At 40.6% G+C, this 25,320-nt stretch overlaps 1 protein-coding gene across 1 annotated transcript; it reads right to left on the bottom strand.

Annotated features, from left to right (window-relative positions):
• Positions 1 to 202: 202 nt before the first annotated feature.
• On the bottom strand, positions 203 to 17,783 carry zgc:171566. Its single transcript, XM_037766930.1, has 9 exons — positions 17,554 to 17,783; positions 14,279 to 14,393; positions 13,093 to 13,143; positions 11,428 to 11,512; positions 8,729 to 8,867; positions 8,253 to 8,359; positions 4,088 to 4,178; positions 3,698 to 3,835; positions 203 to 2,022 (listed from the first exon to the last, which is right to left on the bottom strand). The coding sequence occupies exons 1-9, from the start codon at positions 17,660 to 17,662 to the stop codon at positions 1,901 to 1,903; spliced, it is 957 nt and encodes a 318-aa protein (XP_037622858.1). The 5' UTR covers positions 17,663 to 17,783; the 3' UTR covers positions 203 to 1,900.
• Positions 17,784 to 25,320: the final 7,537 nt, after the last annotated feature.

Here is a 25,320-nt window from a genome sequence, read left to right as displayed (position 1 = left end):
GGCAAGGCCTCTGAGAAAGGAGTAGTGTTAAAATGTGATATCCGCTGTTTGTTTTGTTACAATGTTAAGGAGTGTTAAGCTACCGAAAAAGAAAAAGAAAGAAAAAAAAAAGGGAGAAAATTGTAATGTATATGCACAGTTTATTTTATTACAATGTTTGGTTATGTATATCTGTAAAGATAACGTAAAAGTGTCACTGTACCCCAGAGAGGATCATTTTATTTGTTTCCAAGTGATAGTGGCATTAATAATTCATATTCTGACTGATGTTGAGAATATACATTTTTTGTTTAATTATAATATTGGTCACTGAGTTTAAGTTAAGACAAGTGATATGTTAAGAGTAAGAGACTTTACTTCAAAGAAAAAAAGAAAAGATATAACACTAGGATTGTTGGTTCCTAGTTGTTGTTGTTCCGGGGAACTGTTAGAGTGTGACACAGACCAAAGTAATGCTAGCTAGAGCTGAGTTAACATGTGGACTGTCGTACTAAATAAAGTCACAAGTAAGCAAGTACAATGCTTTAACCATCCATTCTGTATGGTTATTGAAGAACGGAACAGATTGAAACAATTAGGTGTAATCCAGTCATCCATTATACATTTAAAAGCTATTTATATCTAGACGAGTATATCTTACTTTTGAGTGTTCCATTAAATTAATAAGTCTGTTAATTTACGCATTCACACATCAGTTTTTTTCTTTTGCCAGCTGTTCTTCCTGCATTTGGCAGCTTCAACTGTGTTACTTTTAGCCTGGATATGTGTTTAACTTCTTCGTATTTGTCTAATATAGTTTACTCTTTGTAAAATGTGCCGCTCTGTCCGTCTGCAAAGCTGTGGACAAACACCTCCCTGTTCCTGTGAACAAGCTCATAACCAGATTGAGAAACCCTGGGTTGATTTACTGAGTTGATAACCAGCTTCATAGGACCGCTTAGCGTGATCTCAGTTGTTAGGGTATGTTGAACTGGCTTCGTAGTACAGGCCTCAGGCCTCAGGGGAACACCGCTCACGTCAAAGTAACTTTCAGTGCACCAGCCAGACAACACTTACCTTACATTGATTTACAATTTTCACACAGAGACAAGAAAAAAATCTCCCCCACGTCACGCAAGTCACCAAAAATAACTACAAAACTACTGCATCTCTCAAACAAACAGCCCCATTTCCCGCTATTGGACACACAAAGGAATTACACACAGAAGACAACACTATAGGGTATCCCCAGGGAAAACCTCCTAACATCCAGTGACTTCAACTATGATGTTAGGAGACAGATGTCATTTAATGGTGGTAAACACCAGCAGAGGTATGAAGCATTTTAAAATCATGGGGATGTCATTATTTGTATATTAGATATGCCGCAATGAAAGGGATACCCTGACAATTGGATATTTGGAATTTAGGGTTGTATTTTTCTTCAAGTATTTATCACTATCTTTATGTTTATTTTTTATTTAACTTAATTATTGGGCCTATATACTTGGAGGCAGAATATAGTCCCTTTAATGTTACTACTGTCCTTTTACAGCCATGTTAAAAAAAAAATGACACCATATGGTGATTTGGATTGAAGCCAGTTTTAACAACATATGGCCTTGTATCTGCATTTTGTTTTAGTATTTTTCCAACTAAAATCTTATGATTTTTTAATTTAACATTTGGTTTTCTTCTTGTGTTATTTAACACTGCATTTCATTACTGTCCTGTTGGCACTTATACATTTCATATTACTGTGCAAATCAGCTAAGCCAAACTGCTAATCATTGACTCGATGTTTGAGGCTACTTAAGTGACAACACCATAAAGCTTTTTTGAAATTTGGACCAAGATATTCTACTAATGACACATGCTGACTAGACTCGGCCCGGGTCAGTGTCGTCTTCGGTACTGTCCATCAATCAAAGTAATAGTTCTGCACAAAGATGGTGTGGATGCCTCTGTAGATGGGAGAGAAGTTATAGATGAGAGCTCGCTCTTCCTCCACAGGACTGGAGAAATGGTGCTGGTTCTTCATGGCTGGAGGAGAGAAAGAAAGGAAGAAAGAAAGGGGAACAAAGGAAGAGTGTAAAGGAAAGAGAGACAAAGCTGGGTTTAGTGCTGAAGCTTCACCCATACAGACCAGAGGCCTGAGGCCTGAGGCCTGAAGCCTGTACTGCGAAGCAGGATTTGCGGTTATTGAGGTAACTTCAGGGTTAACTCTGGGTTTTCCGTCCTACGAAGCTGGTTCACTTCTTACCGGGGTAGATCACCATGGTTACTTATGCTGAACGGCTAACCTGCTCCGGAGCAGGTTATGTTCCAGATAAGAGATCAACTCGTATGAAAGTACCTCCTACTGACCAATCAGAGCTGAGTGCGGTGATTGTATGATAATATCACACATATGAAGAAGTTACGGTCACAATCCAGGCTTAAATTAACATAGTTTAAACTGAAAAATGCAGGAAGGACAGCTGGATTTATGTTGTGGGTGTTTACCGCTTTGATTTATATTTTTTCACACCGACACAGAGGGGGGAAGCAGCTGAAAGGATGTTTAAATACTCATAGACGTCATTTGAAACCCGTAAGGTAGAAAGAAGTGTATTAATTTATTACTATCGCTATTTATATTTAGACGAGTACAATTTACTTTTGAGTATTCCGTTAAATGTTGTATGTTGAACTCGCTTCGTAGTACCGAGGCCTGTACTACGAAGCGAGTTCAACATACCCAGGGTATCTTCACGTTATCTGGCTTCACTTAACCTAACAACCGAGATCTCGCTAAACTGTACTACGGAGCTGGTTATCAACTCAGTAAATCAACCCAGAGTTTCTCAGTCTGGATATGAGCGCGTTCACATGAACGAGGAGGTGTTTGCAGCATCTGACCAATCACAGACATGAACAAGACTACTGACTACAGACAGACAGGCAGAGAGACACATTTAACAAAGGAAGAAACTATATTAGACAAATACGAAGAAGTTAAACACTTAATCCAGACTAAAAGTAACACAGTTGAAGCTGCTAAATGTAGGAAGAACAGCTGGCCAGAGAAAAAACTCCTGATGTGTGAATGCTTAAATTAACAGATTTATTAATTTTACGGAATACTCAAAAGTCAGATATACTCGTCTAAATATAAATAACTTTTCAGAGTGTAATAGATGAATAGATTACTCATCATTTTACACTGTGTGTGACGTTGCGTCTATGACTATTTATCCTTCTTTCACCTGCTTCCCCCCTCTCTGACAGTGTGAAATGGACTCAAGAGCAAGTAAAAAAAATAAATATAAAAACATAATTCAAAGCGGTAAACCCTCAGCATAAAGTCCGCTGTCCTTCCTGTATTTGTCAGTTTAAACTGTGTTGTTTTTAGCCTGAATTATGACTTAAACTTCTTCATATGTGTGTAATATTATCATATAATCACCGCACTGAGCTCTGATTGGTCAGTAGGCGGTGCTTTCATAGGAGTAGATATCTTATCTGGAACATAACCTGCTCCGGAGCAGGTTAGCCGTTCAGCATAAGTTACCATGGTGATCTACCCCGATAAGAAGTGAACCAGCTTCGTAGTACGGAAAACCCAGAGTTAACCCTGAAGTTACCTCGATAATGGCAAATCCTGCTTCGTAGTACAGGCCTCTGGCCTCAGATAACCTGGGGTAATATGAAAACAAACCGATGTACCACAGATTACCTTCAGAGACAAAGAAGCTGGCAGTGTAGAAGCAGGCTCTTATAGCAGCAGTGGAGTGAATCATGCCCGGCTTATCTATCCACTCAAAGGAGCTTTTCTCTGGATGCCACTGTACTGCATAAAATGGGTAGCGGTAGGCTGAGGAGAACCAGAAACATTGTCAGCGAAAAAAACAACAACAAAGTAATCTGGATAATCAGAATCCCTCTCACTATTATTATTATCATAACCACCAGTTCAGTTAGAAGGTGATGGTGCCAGCTAGCTGAATTCACCGTAGTGTGCTATTTGTTGCACTATGCATTTGCACTAACCTTTTGTGTTTATGACAAATGTATAGTGAACAATATGAATGATTCAAACTGAAAAGTAGTCATGGAGGAATGGTACCTTCCATGGTGGAGATGAATTCTCTCTTCCCATCATTGTTAGAGGACAAGACCTTGTAAAACCTCTTCAGCTTGGCATTTCGGCTGTAGTTCTGTTGGTTCAAAGGCAGACATTTCATATTGATTTCATTTATACTAGTTGTAACCCTAAAACTATTTTGCTCTTCCTGCATGGAACAAAAGTAAAGAAATGCTCAGGAATGTGGTCAGATGAAGTGGTGTGTGGTGATTTGATGCTAAGGGGGGTAACATCTCCTACACGAGACAAGGGCTCTTTTTCATTGTGTTAACGTGTCTCCTCATTTCCTTTCCTCGCCTCCTCTCCTCGCGTCTTAGTCCCTCCCACGGGGAGATGAGAGCAGAGGAGGAGAGAGCTGCATCTCATTTCACCATTTTTCACCTCCTCGTCTCCTCGCTCCTCACTCCTCGCTCCTCGATCCTCCGGCTGTGACCCGGAAATCGATCTCAGCGCTCCATCTTGAAGGACGTCCCAATTCCTAAAATGCATCTCGAGGAGCGAGGAGGGAGGAGCGAGGAGCAAGGAGGGAGGAGGGAGGAGCCATGAGCGAGGATACTTTTATCCTCATTTCCATTCAGTCACATGAGGCTGATAATTCCTGAACGTCGGGTTTGATATGAGTTATATCATTTACATTTTCCCTGAAACATTCAGCCTAATACATAACTTCTACTATCAGAATATCAATAAATACAGACACTAATAATGAATAAATGATATAAAGATATTGATCCAGTAGAGATGGTTCCTGGTCCTCTAAGGAGGACTCAGTACACAGTAGAAATACAGACTGCAGCTGTTATTCATGTGCAGGTGTTTGTTCAACAGGTAACAGGCTACAGAGAGAAACACTGCTGCTCTGATAACTCTGTTTCTTCATTAGTATTAGATCAGTTCAGACATAAACAGCTGTTGAAGTCGACTGACAGCTGATCCAGCTGTGATCAGCTGCTGCTGTCACCAGAACCGGACGTCGCTTCATGTGACGCTTCAGAGGAAACGATGTCTCATGTCTCTAAAAACATATTTCCTCGTTTCCTCTCTCCTCGAGTCTTTTCCTCGCCTCCTCCGCTCGCATCTCCTGCGGGCGGGACTAAGATGCGAGGAGAGGAGTCGAGGAGTCGAGGAGAGGAATCGAGCCGTATAAAATCACAAATGGGAAACGCCCAAGAATGAGATGCAAGGAGAGAGGAAGCGAGGAAAAATAAGTTGTTTCCTCTGAAGCGTCACATGAAGCGACGTCCGTTTCTGATGACAGCAGCAGCTGATCACAGCTGGACATCATTTATTAGGCTGAACGTTTCAGTGAAAATGTAAATGATGTAACTCATATCAAACCCGACGCTCATGTGCTGAATGGAAATGAGGATAAATGATGTAAAAGGTGTTTGTTGCTGACAGACAAACTCTCCTTCTCTCTCTGACTTTAATAGTATCATTAATAAAAGTTAACGGGGAAATAACAGATCATGAAAAGAAAAATCATTCTAATAGAAATATCCAATTGATAACTGATATCCAATAAGGGGGCAGAGCGGTCAGTAAAAGACTACCGCAGAGGATACACTGGCATTTCCTCGCTCTCACCTCCTCCAGAAGCCTCCTCGCTCCTCGAGATGCATTTAAGGTATTGGAAGATGATCTATGATGGCGGAGGATGAACGATTTCCAGGTCAAGCGAGGAGATAGGACGTGAGGATGCACAAGTTAGCACAATGAAAAAGACCCGAGTACTAACTACCTTATGTTTTGGATGTCCCATTAAGGATCACAAATAGTTTTTATAACAAGCTACTAATAACCCAGGCATAGAGGTGGGAGGGGGTGGGGGGTCAAAGCCATGATCTTTGATTTACTAGACCAACACCTTACCACTTGGCCACCACACCTGCCTTTGCTCACCACTGAGTGTTTTCAGGCGTGGTCTGTTGTACTTGGGAGAGCAGGGTTACTTCCTAACGTCTTTTCCTAACCACTTTTCCTTGACCTCGATGGAAAACGTCATGAGGTCAAGGAAAGATGAGAAGGAGAATTCAGAAGGACTTAGGAAAAGACAACCGCGGTGTTCAGAGAATCCGACTGCTCTTTCATTAGAAGCTCCATAATTATGATGTGACGCGGGTCTGCTGTGGTGAAACTACAATGTTCTGAAAATGGACTACAAAAGGCGCCGCGTCCCCCGTGTGTTCTTAAATAGGTCTTTCAGTGACAGACCGCTTCACCCGCTGCGTGTTAAAGAGAGATACCACAGGTCCTCCTGCTGCTGTAGATCTTTACTAACATATAAAAAAGGATCATCTGACCTAACGAGGACAACCGGTGAAAAATATCACTTCATTACGAAGGACGGAACTGAAAAAAACAATGGAATATATGATATTAATTGAATATTGAGTTAATTGTTGGAGTTATGGAGAAGTTGTAGGAATAATATACTTCTTCCAACTTCTTTTTGGACATGTAATATTTATTTATGATGATTATTTGTTAATTGGTTGTTTACTGTTCATTTTATTAATTATTCTTGTTTTGTGTTTTACTGAGGTATTTATACATGTTTGAAATAAATAATTATTAAAAATAAAGTGAAACGAAATGGTTGTCACTGTCCACTCATATTAAACATGAATCCCAATTAGTGTATGAGCGTATGAAAATAATATGAAAGATCAGCATATAGTTTGTTATTATGAACGGCCAAATGGTGCGTCACTTTAAATGCTGCGGCCGCAAGGAATTGTGGGATGTTATTCTCTCGTTTCCTTTGGTAAAGGATGCTCCAGTGTATCCTCTGCTAAAGGAGATAATAAAGGAAGCATTGAAGCTCCTTTCCTTAACATTAGGTGAATTCAAACAGCTCTCATCATGGCTGCTACTGAGGTACTGAGAGGGTCATTTCACTCCGTTAGGAACCTTCCTAAGAGAAAAGGACTATTCAAACGCAACCCAGCACTTGGACCTTGGGTGGTGTAGACTACTGGCCTGGGTGCAGCCTCCCCCACACAAGGTCCTGAAGTTGTTGTTGGATGGAAAACCAGTAACCCAACAAGCAACTTGTTGACATGATACACATTCTTGCTGACTAATTTAATGCAAATGTGTAGTTCATGCAGTCCACAGCTACAAAGCTACATTGCCCAGCCCCATCATTTACTATTATTCATATTTGGGCCTGGTCCCTTAGCCACCACCCCCTCACACTTTTGCATTCATAGAGGCTCCAACTCGGATGGCTTGGGAATTAGTTTAGTTCTACTTTCATTCTGGAAGACCTGTAACAAGCTCAATATAATGCCTTACAATTATGTGCATTGTTTTACAGTAATCTTGTGTAAGGCACGCACTTGATAAGATGATAACCTGAACAGTTTTGTAATCTCTACTGTCCACAAACAATTATATTTGACATTGCCTTGAGCCTCCCCAATGTCAAAGTAAACATTCAGTGAGGGAACTGTGTAGGGAAAGGGGGTTTTGGATGATGTTTGATGATCCGACAAATACTTTGAAGAATACTGACACGTGTCCCTTAAAGAAGTAGAAAAAATAATAATAACCAACAGACTCTGAAGAGGGAGCTGAGCAAGACCAAGCTCGCGATGTACCGGTCCATCTACGTTCCAACCCTCACCTATGGTCATGAGCTTTGGATAGTGACCGAGAGAATGAGATCGCGGATACAAGCGGCCGAAATGAGCTTCCTCCGTAGGGTGGCTGGGCTCAGCTTTAGAGAGAGGATGAGGAGCTCAGACATCCGGAGGGAGCTCGGAGCAGAGCCGCTGCTCCTCCGCGTCGAAAGGGGCCAGCTGAGGTGGTTCGGACATCTGATCACACAGGACACATCAGGACACCTCCCTTTGGTGGTTTTCTGGGCACGTCCAACTGGTAAGAGGCCCCGGGGTAGACCCGGAATACGCTGGAGAGATTACATATCTTGTCTGGCCTGGGGGTCCCCCAGGATTAACTGGAAAACATTGCTGGGGAGAGGGACGTCTGGAATTCCCTGGTAAGCCTGCTGCCCCGGCCCCGGATAAGTGGAAAACAATGGATGGATTGATGGAGACTCTGGCCATGACAGGTGGTGATCGTGCTTTTCAGGAGTGGGCAGAAAGAAGAGGGGGAATGAGAGAAGGGGAGCATATAATACCTGCATAGACAGACTCCATTTGTGGAAGTTGGAAGTGATGTTTTCCTCTGCCAGAGACTGCAGCAGATCCTTGGGAAAACTTCGGAACAGACGGCTGGACTGGGCCGCTAGAGGACAGACGGTCCAGACAAGCAGTTCACAGCACAGGAGAGACAAAGTTACATTTAAAGTTATGTAATATAGCATTGCTACTGGAATAAGTCATTTGACAGCAGGGTCTGGGGTAAGGGCAAAGATACATATGATTCAATGATGAATTCAAATACATAAAGAAAGAACAAAAAACAACAACAACAAAAGAAAAAGAGAAGGACTGTAAGCTGAGACATCCCATCTGAGAAGAGAGACAAGCACAACAGACAACAGGGGGGGGAAACAAATGCTCATCTTCATGATGTGAGGCTGCTGAAGAAGAAGACAGAAGAACAAACGAGACAAGCAGTACGCGGGCAGAAGACGGGGACAGAAAAGGATACCTGGTGTGAGAGTGAGAGGCAGAGCCACAGCCATGGTATCAGTGAGGGTGAGCAGGTTTTTATTGGCTGTGAGGACAGACAGCTGCTGGAAGCCCTGACAAGTTCCCCAGACAGGGAAGTAGTCTCCAGCATCGTTGGCCTGCCGAGGACAAGAGAGTGACCAATGAGAAGGTAACAATGAGGAAGGCGTAATGTTATTCTATTTCACATACAATCCAAGTGCTTCAATCTCATACAGTTGCACACATTCACACCAAGTAGAGCTGAGACTCAATAGAGAGCCAAGTCCCGCCCCTTCCGGTGGACCACATGGGACTAGGGATGTCACGAGAACCAATACTTCGGTACCAAGTCCATGCCAAAAATTTAATCTTATTCTACAGTACCTAAGGTACCGTACGTCTGTAATGGTCGTTGGTAGGGATGTGACAGTGAGGAACATGTTCCCACCGGTTAATAAACTTGTGACAACACCGGTGTTACCGATTACACCGGACATTTTACAAGAAGAGTTGACAGTCAACATGTGCAGAGCATTGACTCTGATCTTTACCGTCGGGTGGCGGTGTGTCTGGCCTCTCCGGTAGAGCTTTTGCTGCGGGGCTCCGCTGCGGGGGTCTACCTGGCGCCGCTGCTCCGTGCACACCGGCTGTGACGGCTCCATCCGCCTCGCGGCGATTACCTCATTAACGTTATGGTTCCCTTATAGCGTTGGGATTAAACGTGAAATATTGCCAAATAGGTTCGTTTGCTTTTCACTTCAACAATAAATCCTCTGCCTCCTGCTCCTGCTACTCTGAGCTGACGGACCAGATGCATTCATGGTCAGTATGTAGTGTCCGTCGTCTGACTATCGATTGATAACACGCCGCTGATACGCAAAAATGAACTAAATGGCTTAATTATTTTTATTTTTTTCCTTAAAGGCTACATGCCTCTGTTTTTTGTGATGTTCAAATGTTTTTAATAAAAGAGTGTGTGTTGAATTGTGTAGGGGATTTATTGTTGTTGTTTTTGTTTTTTTTACCGTGGTATTTAATTGGGTATCAAGAATCATGGAAATTCACTGCTATTGGTATCGACTACTAGATTTCTGGTACCGTGACATCCCTACATGGGACCTAATTTCGGAAAAAATATGAACGGTAGTCAACGGAGAGAGACAAACATTTTTTTGATCCCGTTTGAATTGCGCCATGAATCACACTTGTCAAATTAAAAGATAATTTTGTAAGTCCAGAAAGTCTCAGTTTGTTGTAAAACTGTTGAAGTATCAGACTGTGAAAATACGTCATTAGAAACACTACACACCCAAAAGTATGGTAGTGACGTCTCTCTCTCTCTGAAGCTACGATGTCCGAGTGTTTCCTACTGGGATGAACTCACACCAGCAACAGGTCTGATCCTTCTTTCTCTTCCCGGCTGATATAAAGACCAGGAGTCGCTGATAAAACACATCAGGTCAGATAACGTTTCATCTGTGAGTGGAACATAGCTAAGTTAGCTAGCTAGCTAGCTGGTGTTGATGACCTGTATTGTTGGAGACGAGAGACGTCACTGAGCAGTTTCTAAAAAAAACTAAATAATACTACAACAAACTGAGACTTTCTTATCTTGAAAAATTGTGCTTTAAATTGACAAACATCATATGTGTGATTCATGGCACAATTCAAACGGGACTGAAAAATAAGATCTCTCTCCGTTTACTACCCTTCATATTTTTGTCTGAAATAAGGTCCCACGGGGTCGTCCACCGGAACGGGACGGACTTCGGTTTGAGTTAGACAAATCTTCCAATGTTCCAGTCTTTTTAGTACCAAAGTCCTTCTTCTCAGTGATGGAATGTAACAAAGTACATTTACTCAAATACTGTACTTAAGTACAATTTTGAAGCAACTGTACTTTACTTGAGTATTTCCATTTTCTGCCACTTTCTACTTCTACTCCACTACATCTCAGAGGGAATTATTGTGCTTTTTTCTCCACTACATTTATCTGACAGATTTAGTTACTTTGTTGATTCCGATGAATAACACAAAATATAAATCAACTAATAAATGACGATATATTATCATAACTTAAAGTACATGGCAGTATATAAAGTCATTTAAATGAGCTCCACCTTTACCAGCTGCAACATTAAAGTGAGGAACACATTCATTCATCAATAATTATACTCCATTGATATATTATTATTATGAAATTGTGCATAATGAGTACTTTCACTTTCGGTACATTAAGCATATATTGATGCTAATACTTTTGTACTTTTACTTTAGTAAAATTTGGAATGCAGAACATTGACTTGTAACAGAGTATTTTTACACTGTGGTATTGTTACTTTTACTTAGGTCAAATATCTGAGTACTTCCACCTCTGCCTCTTCTTCTTACTCACTTACATTGGCATTGCATCAGGAAGGTATCTCTGTCAGTATGGATAGAAGGAACAATGAGAGCGACCAAAAACTCTTTCAATGTACGTATGAGTATGTGAGTTAGTTTAGAGTGGAAAAATGTGAGCGTATCTTTTAATGAGAGGAAAATGAAGGCAAGCTAATCAGGTTGGAACACAAACAATGACTCTATAATCTCTTTTATGTTGACCTTAGATGGCACTTCATCTTGAAAAAGTCAAATATCACAAATATTTAATCAAACATTTGAATATCAAGTCAAGTCAAATATTTGATATTTTACCTTCAGAGCCAAGTTGTAAAAGATCTTGGCGGCTCGACTGAACAACGATGTTTGAAGATCTACGTCTCCTCCCGGGAGCAACAACCTGAGGAGACACTTTCCTGTTTACATACAGGCTAAGGGCTTGGAAAAATTTAATACGGCTAACAGTGGTTGATATCATTTTTCCACAGCTTTTACGTGTCAAAACATGACTTATTGCAATATGTAAGCTTACATTTTATGTTTTGACACATACTTTCCAACCTTGAGACCTCAAAAATCAGGAGGGTTTTGAAATCAAAGCGGGGGTCTGGGCGACCTCCACCCCAAAAAACACCCAAAAACTGAGTTTCAGAGACTCTGTTTCCTGCATTCTGGTGACTTTTAAAGAATGAAAATAACAACAATAACACGTACACTCCAAAAGCATTTTTGTTAAATAGGCCTACTTTTAGTTTTACTTTTAATTCTCAGGAAAGAAAACTGAATAATTTGCCCCTCTGGCGTGAACTTATGTGAATCTCGGGTATAAACTAGGCTAATATTCATCAGTTTTCATTCATTCATTCATTTTTTGCAGCTGCTTGAGTATTTCTTTCTCTTAGTTCTCTCAATTTCTCGCTCCTTCTCACTCACTGAAGGTCCTTTCAGACAACTCAATAACGGCACCACTGCACTCTGAAGCCAGTTATTTCTAATGAGTTGCGTCTTGCCACATCGGCTTTTCTACGTGTTGAACAAAGTCCAATTTCAGGTGCTTTGTGTTGTGATGTGCGGCGAACACAGCTCAAACCGAGTTGTGTCACGAGGAGCTCTCTTCTACCGGTAAACAACATTTGGTGCAGTTGTATTGTCGTCCGGTTGGAAACATAAGGGCGTATACACGCTGTACAGTCCCAGAAACAGGTTGAGATAACGAAAAGGAACACAAGGTGTGAAAATTTGTCATAAATCGGGAGAAATACGGGAGAATTGTAACCACGGGAGGAAACCGGGAAACAGCAATGAAAACCGGGAGTCTCTGGGGAAAACCGGGAGGGTTGGCAAGTATGCTTGACCTGGTCATGTTCCCTCTGCCAAACATGTTGGAATTAAAAGTAACTAACAAATATGTCTGTGTCCCTATTAATGTATCACAAAGAACTTTCAGTGGACGTATACAGCCTCTCACTGAACAACATTCTGATGAAAAATGTACAACTTTGTCTCAATAGAAAAGGCCACCCTCTCAGCCTGATAACCAGGGTATCAAGTCAGCTGATTTCCATTGTCATATTAAAACACTAACTATCATTGAATGTATTATAAGCTAACAATAGTATTATGTACAGTAGTTTATACAAATCTTTGCTGACTGGCTTCACTTTGCTGATTGGCTAAATTAGCCTGTTGATCTTTTAGCTATCAAACTATTGTAAACCTGCAGCTTGGAGCCCCTGTCCAGATTTAGAATCAACAACTGTAAAATAATAGACCAATACATTGTTAAAGCTACCAAACCATTGTTTTTGTCACTTCTTGTCTAGCATAGTTATGCAATGAAAACCCGTTGTACAATGGAAAGCCAGAGTCACACAGAGACTTGTTTTGTTTCATTATTAGACCAGTGGCAGCAAAAGTGAGTCAGTGTGTCATAGAGAGAGCTGAACAAAAGAGACAACAAGAGAACCCTGGGTAACTCACCCATTTATTGAGTAGAATGTCTTAGCATATTCATCTTCTGTGCGATTGATTCTGGTGAACAAAAAAAGGCACAGGAAGGATAAATTAGCCTGAATGAATAAGAATCACACCTGACAAACAGACCTAAAATAACTTCCTTCATTTATTAGAATGATTTTTCTTTTCATGATCTGTTATTTCACTTTTATTAATGAAACTATTAAAGTCAGAGAGAGAAGGAGAGTCTGTCTGTCAGCAACAAACACCTTTCACATCATCTATCCTCATTCAGTCACATGAGGCTGATCATTCCTGAACGTCGGGTTTGATATGAGTTACATCATTTACATTCTCCCTCAAACATTTAGCCTAATAAATAACAACAAATGACACCATAGTCATAATCATCTGGGTTATTAAATAATGAATTCACAAAGAGGATATCTAATAATCTAATATATAACACTAATAATGAATAACTAATATAAAGATATTGTGCCAGTAGAGATGGTTCCTGAGGCTCTAAGCAGGACTCAGTCCACAGTAGAAATACAGACTGCAGGCTGTTTGTTAAACTAGCGTTGGTTAAACAGTTAACAGGCTACAAAGAGAAAACACTGCTGCTCTTCCACTGATAACTCCGTCAGCTCCGTGCAAAGCAGCGGAACAAAAACACCGACAAATCACAGACAGTATGGTAATAATGCATTCGCGTGCCTAGTCTGAGAGACCCCAGCGGGGCATCAGATGAGTAGGCGGTCCTTAATGTGGCCCAGGACACATTCTCGTACACACTGCTTAAAGACAGTGGCCATATGTGGCCCATGTATTAACATGCGTCCTCAACGATCCGATCACAAATCTCAAGACGCATTGAGATCGGGTATGTTGAACTCGCTTCATAGTACAGGCCTCGGGTCTGAACAGAGCCAACAGGGTCAACAATGAACCTAACATTGCTTTGGACTGCGGGAGGAAGCCACGCTAACACACAAACACATGCAAACTCCACACAGAAGGGCCCCAAGCCGGATTCCAACCTGCAACACTCTTGTTATGAGGCGCCCTACCGTGTAGCCCGCCAGCATACATACATATCTAAAATAAATAGACGGGTCAACAGCCAAAAGTTACCCCCGGCCCCCTTTAATCCATTGGGACTACTCCACCTAACAGGTATGAGAGATGTCACATGTGAATGTTGTACCTGATGGGTACCACCCTAGCCCCGGCTCCCTCCAGGTACTTCACATAGGAGGCAGCGATGTACGAGGAGCCACGAGCAAACTGGTCTCCTGGAAGGTTTTCCTGCGCCAACACACCTAGGGAGGACAGAAGACAGAGAGCATAACACAAACCGTATAGCAGGCATGTAAAGGATCTACATGATTCATGTGGGTAGTGTTTTCACCTTTTTCCTTTTAACATGACTTTATTGTCATTAAATTATGACTTTATTCTTGTAATATTACGACTGTTTAATTAAAAAAAGTATGACTTTATTCTCATTAAATTACAACTTTACACTTGAAATATATTACTTTATTATCATTAAATTAGGTCTTTATTCTTATAATATTACATTTTAATATAAAAACTATGACTTTATTCTCATTAATTTACAAATTTATTCTCGTAATACTTTTTCTCTCAACATTTACACATGAATTATTGTGACTTTATTCCCGTAATATTACTTTTTGCTCAAAATATCACAACTTCAACTATGTGTGGGAAATGTTTTGAACATGAGCAGACATTTTGCTGAAACACATATGAGCTATTCCAGGGGTTTACAAATCCAGGTGGGTTCAATGTAGCATTGACGTTGGTGCAACGAGCACATTTAAAGAGGTTACAACCCTAAAGACATTTCTACCATTTATTTATGCATACAAATCCACTAGAATGCAAGAAATGTGTTTGATGCTCAACATTTCCTGGGGGAGGACCCCAAGGCACCCCCCCCCCCTCCCCCGCAATATGAAAATATGATATATACTGTATATATTTCCATCCATCCAGACTATCACAGGGCTGACACATAGAGACAGACAACCACGCTCACATTCACACCTATGGGACATTTAGAGTCAACAATGAACCTAACCTGCATGTCTTGGGACTGTGGGAGGAAACCTGAGAACCTGGAGAAAACCCACGCTAACACGGGGAGGAGATTATATATATGGTGGACGTATTAAGACAACAACAATGAAATGTATAAACAGTAAGACAATACCAATATAATATGTATAATACTCTGATTCTTATGGTTTTTTCTTAAGGCCAAATTGCTCTCGAAGGCCGAGCCATCAATGTTTGAATGAGCATTTAGATCACCTGATGAGCAGTTTAGTACCTTGCATGGCAGCCTTTTCCATCAGTGTATGAAAGGAAGACAAGAAAGGCGGCCTAGAGCAGCCTTTCATTCATTCATATCATCATCATCCATTCATTCATCCACTTACCGGTGTTACACCGAAATCTGTGACCGCAGAGCCGTCAACACATAAGGTCACCATTTCTGGTTGTTGTCGTCAGGAAATGTGACCCCACTGTAGCTATAATCTTTTGGTTTTATTTTAGAGTTTTGTGAATATATCTTTAAATTAAAAATATTAAAATACATTTATGTTTTTCAACAGTTTTGTGAGTTTTGTGTATATTTGCCTCATTTATTAAACAGGTACATCGGGGTCACATTTTCACTGGTACGCAGTACCGACACTTCTACATGTGGGTGAGAACAAGAGTGCTGTAATTCATCAATGGAATGTTTCTGTTCTTTTTGTGAAAACATTTATTTGGTTATATATTAATGATACAATATTTAAAAGTTTGACAGGGAAAACGATTTAAAGGCTGTAATATGTAGCCTAACAATTGTTTAATTATATCAAGTTTTGTCTTTAGGCTTTTTGGCCGTTATCTATAGTAATAATAATGGTCCAAAATGATGTGAAATTGTTGCTACAACACTAGTTGACATGTACCAATAGCTTTGATTGGTCTGTGGTTGCTAATATGGGCAGGGCATAGTGTTACATGAAGCCTGTCAGAGAAATTGTATGGTAAGTGAGCATGACATAACAAATGTCACTCATCACTAATAAAGATGATAAAGCAACTAGAAGTAAACAAAGCAAAATGTATATGAGCAATGTTTTGACAGGCTCTTTCAAATAAAGCAAATTTAGACTTTAGTGACAAAAGTCATTTTAGGTACTGGCCCAGTTAACTCAACCATGCAAGCTAAATTGGGCCATGGTTTTCAGCTAAAATGGGCAACATATACACACACGAGGATGAAAAACCGGTTCATAAGTCTAGATAGTATCATAGCAAAATCTTAACAATCTTTTTTTTATATATATATATTATTTGTTGCAGACAGTGTTTGAAGGGAACACAGGACGAGACCTGACCAAAATGCATTTTGGTGTTTTGATTTTTTGTTGAAGGTGTTCTAATTTTCCACGAGCGCTTCACAGCAGCCCACTGCCCTTAAATGCTGAGGATGGTTAATGCAGAGGTCCGATTACATGTATGTACATGTATGGATATGATGATTCTGATAACGTTCATGTTTACGACAATTTTATGACACAAGCATGCACCTACACACACATCTACACACAGTCCAACAGAGACACACACACGTGCACACACACACACACACACACACACACACACACACACACACACACGCACGCACGCACACACTGAAATATAGCTGAAATATAGAGTGATATTGTGCTTTTAGCTGACGTGTGTCGCCTCACTGTGTTGAGCGATGCTCCTTCATCTCTATGTAGAGCGAACACAATCGCGAGCAACAGGACGCTGACTTTAGTTGACTTAACGGCCACAGGTGAAGCTGTTAACAAGACATTTCTGATTCTTACTAACAGTCCCTTTAAAATTAAAATGATTTCATCTGAAATGGCTGTTTCATGCTCTCTTTTTACATCGGCCCATTTTACCTTAACATTGTGTCTTAGCTCAAGAGGGAACCTGCTGCTACTCTTAACTCTCATAATTCCAAAACAATGATTTTCTGATCTTTTTTTTTTTTTAACAAATACATATTTAAGGGACCCATGCCAATTCATAAAATTACCATTAGATCTCATGCATTGCTTATTGGCTGCTCTTTTAAATCATTCCCTCCACCCTACATTAACATAGTGCTCCTATGTTGATGTAGGGTGTCAGGTTGTAAACCTCCAGAAGACTTACTGGTATATATTCTGACATTATAGACACTCACATGGGACATGCACACACACACACGCTCTCTCTGTGAACACACGCACCTTTTCTTGAACACTCTCCATTAGATTACATCATGTTATAATCGGGCTGTCGGTCTCAGAGTGGACCAACAGGGCTGGATCTTATCGATGAGCGGTCAGTGTTACCGACAGGGCTGGATCTTACCGATGAGCGGTCAGTGTTACCGACAGGGCTGGATCTTACCGATGAGCGGTCGGTAGTTGAGCTGCTGGCTTCTCCCCGCCGCGCACAGACGCGCAGCGCACAGCCAGGCGCTCAGCAGCGCGAGCATCGCTGCAGTCGGCCGACACATCCAACACACACCGGGCAGGATGGAGCAGCAGGAGGAGGGAGGAGAGAGGAGGGATGCAGGCTGGGTCAGGCTGGGTTTGCACGGTGAAAATGTTTAATATCGGTGCTGTTTTTTGTGAAAAATGTAGGCTGCAAACTAGTGATCGGAGCGAAGCCGCTGATGTGATGAGGCTGTGTGCTGCTGCTCCTCTCCTCCTCTGATCTCTGTCTCTACCTCCGTCCAGGCCTCTGAAGAGCAGCATCCAGTGACGTGCTGAGCTCTCCTCCATAGAGCCACGTCAGCTAGAGAAGGCTCCTCATAGAACTAGATCAGCCAGACCAGACACCTTCCCCATCTACAGACTCCCCCACGTGGTACAGCTCAGGTACAATTGAGTAGGGGAGACCGAGGATGATAGTGACATCTTTTGTTCAGCATCAGTAACTCAGTGGTTGTTCTGCTAGATCTCGCAAACTTTGATACATGGTACTACGGAGCCCCCCCCCCAGATCCCCTAGACCCCTAGGCCCCTAGGAGAACATTTTTATTAAGTCGTGCCCTCGAGTTAGTAACTTCTTCCCTCGAGTTAGTAAGTAACTTGAGGGAAGGAGTTACTTCATAGAGCGCTTCTTCCAATCATTTCTGACAGTCCACGCATTGCTGATGAACGGAGCCCCCCTAGATGATGTACTTCAATAAAGTTGGAGAGATATTGACAGATTCAAACTTCCTGGATCAATTACTCATAACCGAAACGTTGTTAAAATACAAACGAGGGCTCTTTCTAACTGTAGTAAGATAGACAACGAGCTACAACCTCATTTTAATCACAACGAGCCGTCCTCCGAGCTGGACACATAACATTGGTCTCTATGTGCAGCCAGCCGTGAAACAAGTAGTCAGGGACCGTCTACAAAGTGCAACGCGGAAAAGAGAAAAATATTCAATAACTTCAGTAGTATACAGTGTAGTAGCCCCAAAATCACTTCACACATCAATGATCTCCTCATAGTTGTACTGCAACACTTAGTTTGGAAAAATATGCTTTTGCATAATTTTGGTGAAATGTTAATTGGAAAAATATTCAATAACTTCACTTTTATAAACTGCAGTGCCATCAAAATGTCTTAATTAGCTTAAAAAGTATAATCAGGGAGAGACCATTGATGTGTGAAGTGATTTTGTTGGTACTACACTGCATACTACTGAAGTTATTGAATATTTATCCCATTCAAAATTCAAAAGAATTATGCAAAATCATACTTTCCAATCTAAATGCTGTAGTACAACCACAAGGAGATCACTGATGTGTGAAGTAATTTTGATGGTACTACACTGTACATTACTTGAAGGTATTGAATATTTTTCCCATTAAAAATTCACCAAAATCATGCAAAAGCATATTTTTCCAAAGTAAGTGTTGTAGTACAACTATGAGGAGATCATTGATGTGTGAAGTAATTTTGGTGCTACTACACTGTATAATACTGAAGTTATTGAATATTTTTCTCTTTTCGGCGTTGCACTTTGTAGACAGTCTCTGACCATTCATCTCACGGCCGGCTGCACATAGAGACCAATGTTGTGTTTTGTGTTGATTAAAATGAGGTTGTAGCTTGTTGTCTACCTCACTACGGTTAGAAAGAGCCCTCGTTGGTGTAATAACAACGTTGCTGTTATGAGTTATTGATCCAGGAAGTTTGAATCTGTCAATATCTTTCACTCTTTACTGAAGTACATCATCTAGGGGGGCCCCGTACATCAGCAATGCGTGGACTGTCAGGAATGATTGGAAGAAGTGCACTATGAAGTAACTCGTTCCCTCGAGTTACTAACTCGAGGGAACGAGTTACTAACTGTACATGATGTCACAATGCTTCATATAAAATATGATCCCAATTGGCCACATGGTGGCGCTGCAACATATTCAAGGCCAGCCCCTTCACACCATAAGTCTGATTGACTTGAAATTTGACACACATGTGCTGCTGAATGTGCTCTCCAAAAAAAAGCCTCAAGAGGCTCTAGCTTGTTGATATGTTATTGTGTTTTGAAGATATTGACCAATGAACTTTAAAGGGGTGCGGGATAGCACATCAACAGACCTAATGTTCACCAGTTCACCTATCTTGGCTCCACACTCTCCTAAGACTGCTCCCTTGACACTGAAATAAACAGTTGCATCAACAAAGCCTCATCAGCCTTTGGGCGACTCCGTAGAAGGGTATTCGAAAACAAAAACCTAAAGATCAGTACCAAGGTGGCTGTTTACAACGTGGTATGTGCCTCCACTCTGCTCTATGGAGCAGAAACATGGACCCCATACAGACGGCATATCAAAAGCTTAGAGGCCTTCCACATTCGATGCCTCCAAAAAATCCTCGGCCTCTCTTGGGAAGATCGGGTGCCTCAAACAGAGATCCTTTCCATGACCAACTCCATCTGCATGGAAGCAGCACTAGCAAAAAAACATCTCCGCTGGATAGGGTATACTATCTGCATGCCTCGCCAAGCCCTCTATGGGCAACTCAGCAACGCAAAACGGGCTGCTGGCAGACAAAAGAGGCGCTACAAGGACTACACTAAAGACCTCCTCAAGCGCTGCAACATAAACCCCACCCATCAGGAACATCTGGCACTTGATAGGTCAGCCTGGCAGGTCAACTGTGCCAGAGCGACCGAACAAATACACCACACCACCCAACAGAGGAGGACCGAAAGGCGTGCCCAACGACACCAGTGGGCAGCCGGCATTACAACAACATCTGGGCTCCCTTGCCCCAGCGGGCAGTGTGTGTCTCACGCATCGGCCTCCACAGCCACATGAAGTAGCACCAGCGCCAACGGTGCTGAACCCTCCCCACCCCCCAACCCCCTGGAGCAACCGTCATCATCAGACACGATGGACAGCTAAGGAGGAGGAGCTTTGTGAAGCCCAAATCCCGATCACTGCTGCTCCCGGCTTTGATTTTGGCAATTCAGGTGCTCTCCTCTGTTGAGCAAAAAAAGGCTTGAACCCGCAAACTGCCGCTTGCAGCTATAATCTGTATATGTTTTTCACTTAATAAAATATATATTGTTATAAAATTTTAATGAAGCTGGACTGAGTTCCAGATTTCTAACTAGGATAAAAATCTTTACTACTGGATGAAGAATTTTAAAAACAATTTTAAATGTAGTTGTCCATATGTCATTTAGAATGTTCATACATATTCTTTGATATATAACAGTGATGTCATCATCCTTTGATGATGTCACATTCTGGAACATTAGGCTAGTTTAGGTAGACACCTGAAGCGTGATGCTACAATACACTCACAGTTGACAATCTCTACTCAGTTGGATATTTGCAACATACAAATTTTTTTTTCTTCAAAATATTGCTTCATTTAAAGAATATGTTGTTATTAATCGGTATACAGTATTTTTGTAATTTAAAAATTTAAACATTTTAAGAATTTACTCTCATGAAATTTTAATGAAACTGGACTGAGTTCCAGATTTTATTTATTTATGTATTTGCACATATATAAAACTGCACAAAATCCAGTCAATGAAAAAAAAACAAGAAATGTGTCAGGAGAGGTCAAGAAGCCACAGGCTTATACAAAGGACACCCCCCCCCCCCCCCAGAAAAACCTAACCACACAGTGGAAAAATATCCAATAAAAACAATGAAATACATACAAAAAACAGTACAGAAGAAAAGAAAATATATCTAAACATATCATTAGATAATTAGACATCCTTAATTAAATGTGATGATAATTTCCTTTTAAAATGTTCTAAGGATAACGAGCTGTTGATAACGTCTATTTTGGTGTTCCATATTTGTACACCACGGTATCTGAGGGAGTGCTGACCATGTTCTGTTTTGTTAAAAGGCAAGTGAAGATGATTAACCTGTCTAGTATTATGTGAATGAATTTGAGAAGAGAGATTTGAGAAGAGAGATTTAAAGGAGTTGCTAAACGATGATGGTAAAGAAGAAGGCAAGAACATATATGTATGCATAAACACACATATCTGATGAATATTTATGTCATAAACTGAAAGAATGTTCAGTTTCCTGAAGAGTGGAGCAGAGGCCTCCTTAGAGTTTGACAGAGTTGCCAGTCTTACAAATCGTTTTTGCAACAAATAAAGTTTATGAAGATTGCAGGGGCCCAAACAATATTACCATAAATCAGATAGGGATAAATCATGGAATAGTATAATGTTAATAAACAAGAAACATTTATGAAACTTCTTAGTTTGCTGATGATTCATAGTGACTTCACAGTTTTATTACAAATAAAATGTATATGTTTTTTCCAATTTAATTTTCTATCAACTAAAATGCCTAAAAAACGAGTATGAGAGACTTGAGCAATTTCTTTCCCATCTACTGACACTCTCGCATAATCCCTAACATACCTCCTGCCCCTTCCCGCAAATATTCCAGAGTCCTGAGTCCATCAGGGTGGGAGGATCTACAGCTGGCCTCCCACCGATGGCCTCATGCATGCCAGAAAAATATGGCCATGTGTCTGCTGTGGCCTCTCCCCTGTCGGTCCCTGTCCCAGTAGCAGGGCATCTCAACTCCTACAGAAACACAAGCAAGAGTGAAAGTTATCCAATATAGACTGACCGGACATAAAAATGGGATTCACAGACAAACATGAATGCAAGAGAACATGTCACACATCACTGAGCATTTAGCCTACAAATACACTTTAAACCACACCTCGTATTGTGGCTTTAGATTATCCCACTTTTTTGCCACTTGTGTGGGGGTGACTCTGGAAAGGCCCATCATCTGAAGAATTCCCCTGAGTGATACAAGATATGTTACTGGTTATCTCATGTGTCAGCAAGTAGTTAGGTCCACAACCACAGGTGTCAGCTCACATGTAAATAACAATTGTTATGGCAAGTTCAGGAGAAATCATTAAAATACCAATACATAAATGCTATGGATCATGTCGTAATCCAAAAAAGGGCCCTGTCACCATGATGATGTAAAAATCATCTTGAAGTTGCAATGAAAGGAACAACAGTTACAGATTGCAGTATCATGCACTACATAGAAATTCACTAACTCACTCTCAGGCTTGTTTGGCTGTGTGCCTCCTCCCTGTAAACAGGGTGTCATTCTCTGCCCTCAGTCTGATGACGGTCAGAGTTTCATCTTGGGTCCCTGTAAGAAATGACAAAGTAAGATTGATCTCAAATGTTGACTACAGCCCTAATTGGAACACTTGTCACAGGACTATTTTTGGTAGTAAGACATTTTCAGTCTGACATTTAACTGATGTTAAAAACATCACCAGGGTACAGGATGTCAGTAAATGATTATCACTGGTAGCTTCCTGTTAGCAAATCCTGTACACTGGCGTTAAGAGAGATACTGCACGAAGCCTGATTAAAAGATGAAGAGGAAACGGCACATGTGACTAAAGAGCAGAGCTGATAAGTCTTAACCCTTAAGTTTCAAAAGGATGACCGTTCAGACTCTGAAGATAAAGCTAACTGAGGCTGACATTCTTCACTTACTCAGAATCAAAGAAGTTGATGTTACCAAGGCTTAATGCTCTTATGTTACTTGGAGGTCAACTAATAAAGCATAAGGCCAAATGTGTTGTGGCCTGCAGTGCATGCATAGCACACTTTGAAAGAGAACTAATGCAAATGAATTGGGATACAGTAACAGAAACACATGCTGTGATAATTTAATGACAGCTATTGATGGTTTAATTGACAGTTACACTATCACATGGAAGAGCAAGCCTAAAAGAAGCTCACTTCCATGGTTTGGTCCAGATATCTCGCAATTAATGAAAAAATGTGACTTTGCCCTCAAACAGTCTAGGTACAAATACTGATACTGGTCATGTCATTTATACAGGTCAAAGAAACAAAGTTGTCATATTGAAGAGGCTAAGCACATCAATTGTTAAACCAAGTCAAACACCCTAAGTATCAGAGAATAAAGGAACTAAGAATAAACAACGAACCTATCCCTGGTAATGCAACAATTGCAAATGAATTCAATGTTTTTTGTAGAGTCAGTACAGGAACTTGCAAAGAATATTTAAACCAGGAGAACCGACACCCAACATGGTGGACGGGAACAGTCAAAATCAATTTTACATCAAAGAGGGTCTGGGTATCATCGGATAATCCGTTATTCCTTTTGAATTCAAAAACGAGATTTTTTTTCTTTTTTTTTTTCGTTTTAAACCAAAAACGAGAAAACGGCCGGTTTCTTGTTTTTGGATTCTGAATCAAAAAACGAAAAACGAATCCAACCCGAGCCATTTTTTGTTTTTGCTAATTCCTTTTATCATTATTCATTTTTGATTGAAGAAAGGGAGTCACGTAGGTTTTGTTGTTTTTTCGTTTTAAACCCAAAACGAAAAATGGAATCACGTGGTGCTCTGTTTGTTTTTTGTTTACAAACGAAAAACGAAAAAAACAAATTAAAAAAACGATCCGATTTAGTTTCTTCAAGTTTCTTTCTGTCATTTTCTCTTTTGAATCGAAGAGCGGAGAACGGCAGTCACGTGACCAGGAAGTGAAGGCAAACATGTCAAAATAAAAGCCAAGAAGATAGTTTGGTCATTCTATAAAAGTGTAACATTATTTAAGCACAGGATCAAAGTAACAGTAGAAGATAAATAGGCTGAATAAATACATAGATAGATATTTTTTTGTTTTGTTCTTTTCATTAACACATGAATGTCTTTTATCCAAAAAGTGTGTGATAAATTACAGGGAGGGTCTCTACAGATGTTATACAGAACTCTCACATAATTGACAATTTTCTCTCACACCCTTACTATGGACTGTTTCTTTATGTCGGCAGGTGAGAAGCACTATGTGGCTACTCCTTTCAACACACCTGACACTTCCACCTGATCCCTTCACTCCATTAGGAAGGCTGTAGCCGAGTAGTTCTACATCATGATAATGCTGATTTTTCCACCAGCGATTATGACATTAATGCCAGCTAGACAGAATAAAGCTCTGTCTGTCATGACAATAGTACTGGACTGAAGGCCACTTCATCACTCCAGATACTGTAGATTTAACAGATACCTGCTGTCTTCAGATGGCTGTAAAGAGTCACCAGAGTGAAGGAAAGGCCTTCAGTACAGTTCTATTGTCATGACAGACAGAGCTTTATTCTGTCTAGCTGGCATTAATATCATAACCACTGGTTGAAAAATCTGCATTATCATGATGTTGAACAAATTAACTAAATTACATGTACTACCAAATAGGCTAGAAATGATTGAAAAGCATCATAAACCACCAAACAGAATACAGAAAGTTAGTGATTTCAGTTTTTTAGTGAACTCAGGCTGATTAATCCTCATTTTAGACTCTGATGTCTGAAGGTTGGCAAACATGCTGATCAACCATACTTATCTATCATTGACCATGTTTATTGACTTGACTTTTCATCTATAAATGTGTAAAAATTGAAAACTTGACTGAAAAGAAAATCCTTGGGGATTGAGGAGTGGTGACCTCTGACCCCTACGGTGGGTAATGTCACAGAAGGCCTACTCATAAAATGCACTGACTTCACTGATATCGAATCTCCCTCCAAACTAAATTGTAAAGCTGACGGCCCCTCAATATGATCTGATCAATACAATACAATCAAACTTTATTGTCCACCAGGGTGGAAA

Source organism: Sebastes umbrosus, chromosome 1 (genome assembly GCF_015220745.1).
Source record: "Sebastes umbrosus isolate fSebUmb1 chromosome 1, fSebUmb1.pri, whole genome shotgun sequence".
Classification (NCBI taxonomy): Eukaryota; Metazoa; Chordata; class Actinopteri; order Perciformes; family Sebastidae; genus Sebastes; species Sebastes umbrosus.
This window is presented reverse-complemented; position numbering and strand designations above follow the sequence as displayed.

Excerpts from the sequence above, each read along its gene's own strand:
- zgc:171566 (XM_037766930.1), bottom strand. The coding sequence starts at position 17,662 with ATGTGTCGGCCGACTGCAGCGATGCTCGCGCTGCTGAGCGCCTGGCTG. Across the intron at positions 8,360-8,728 it reads GCCTCTCACTCTCACACCAG|CGGCCCAGTCCAGCCGTCTG; the intron begins GTATCCTTTTCT and ends TCTGTCCTCTAG. Across the intron at positions 4,179-8,252 it reads AATGGAGTCTGTCTATGCAG|AACTACAGCCGAAATGCCAA; the intron begins GTATTATATGCT and ends TTGAACCAACAG.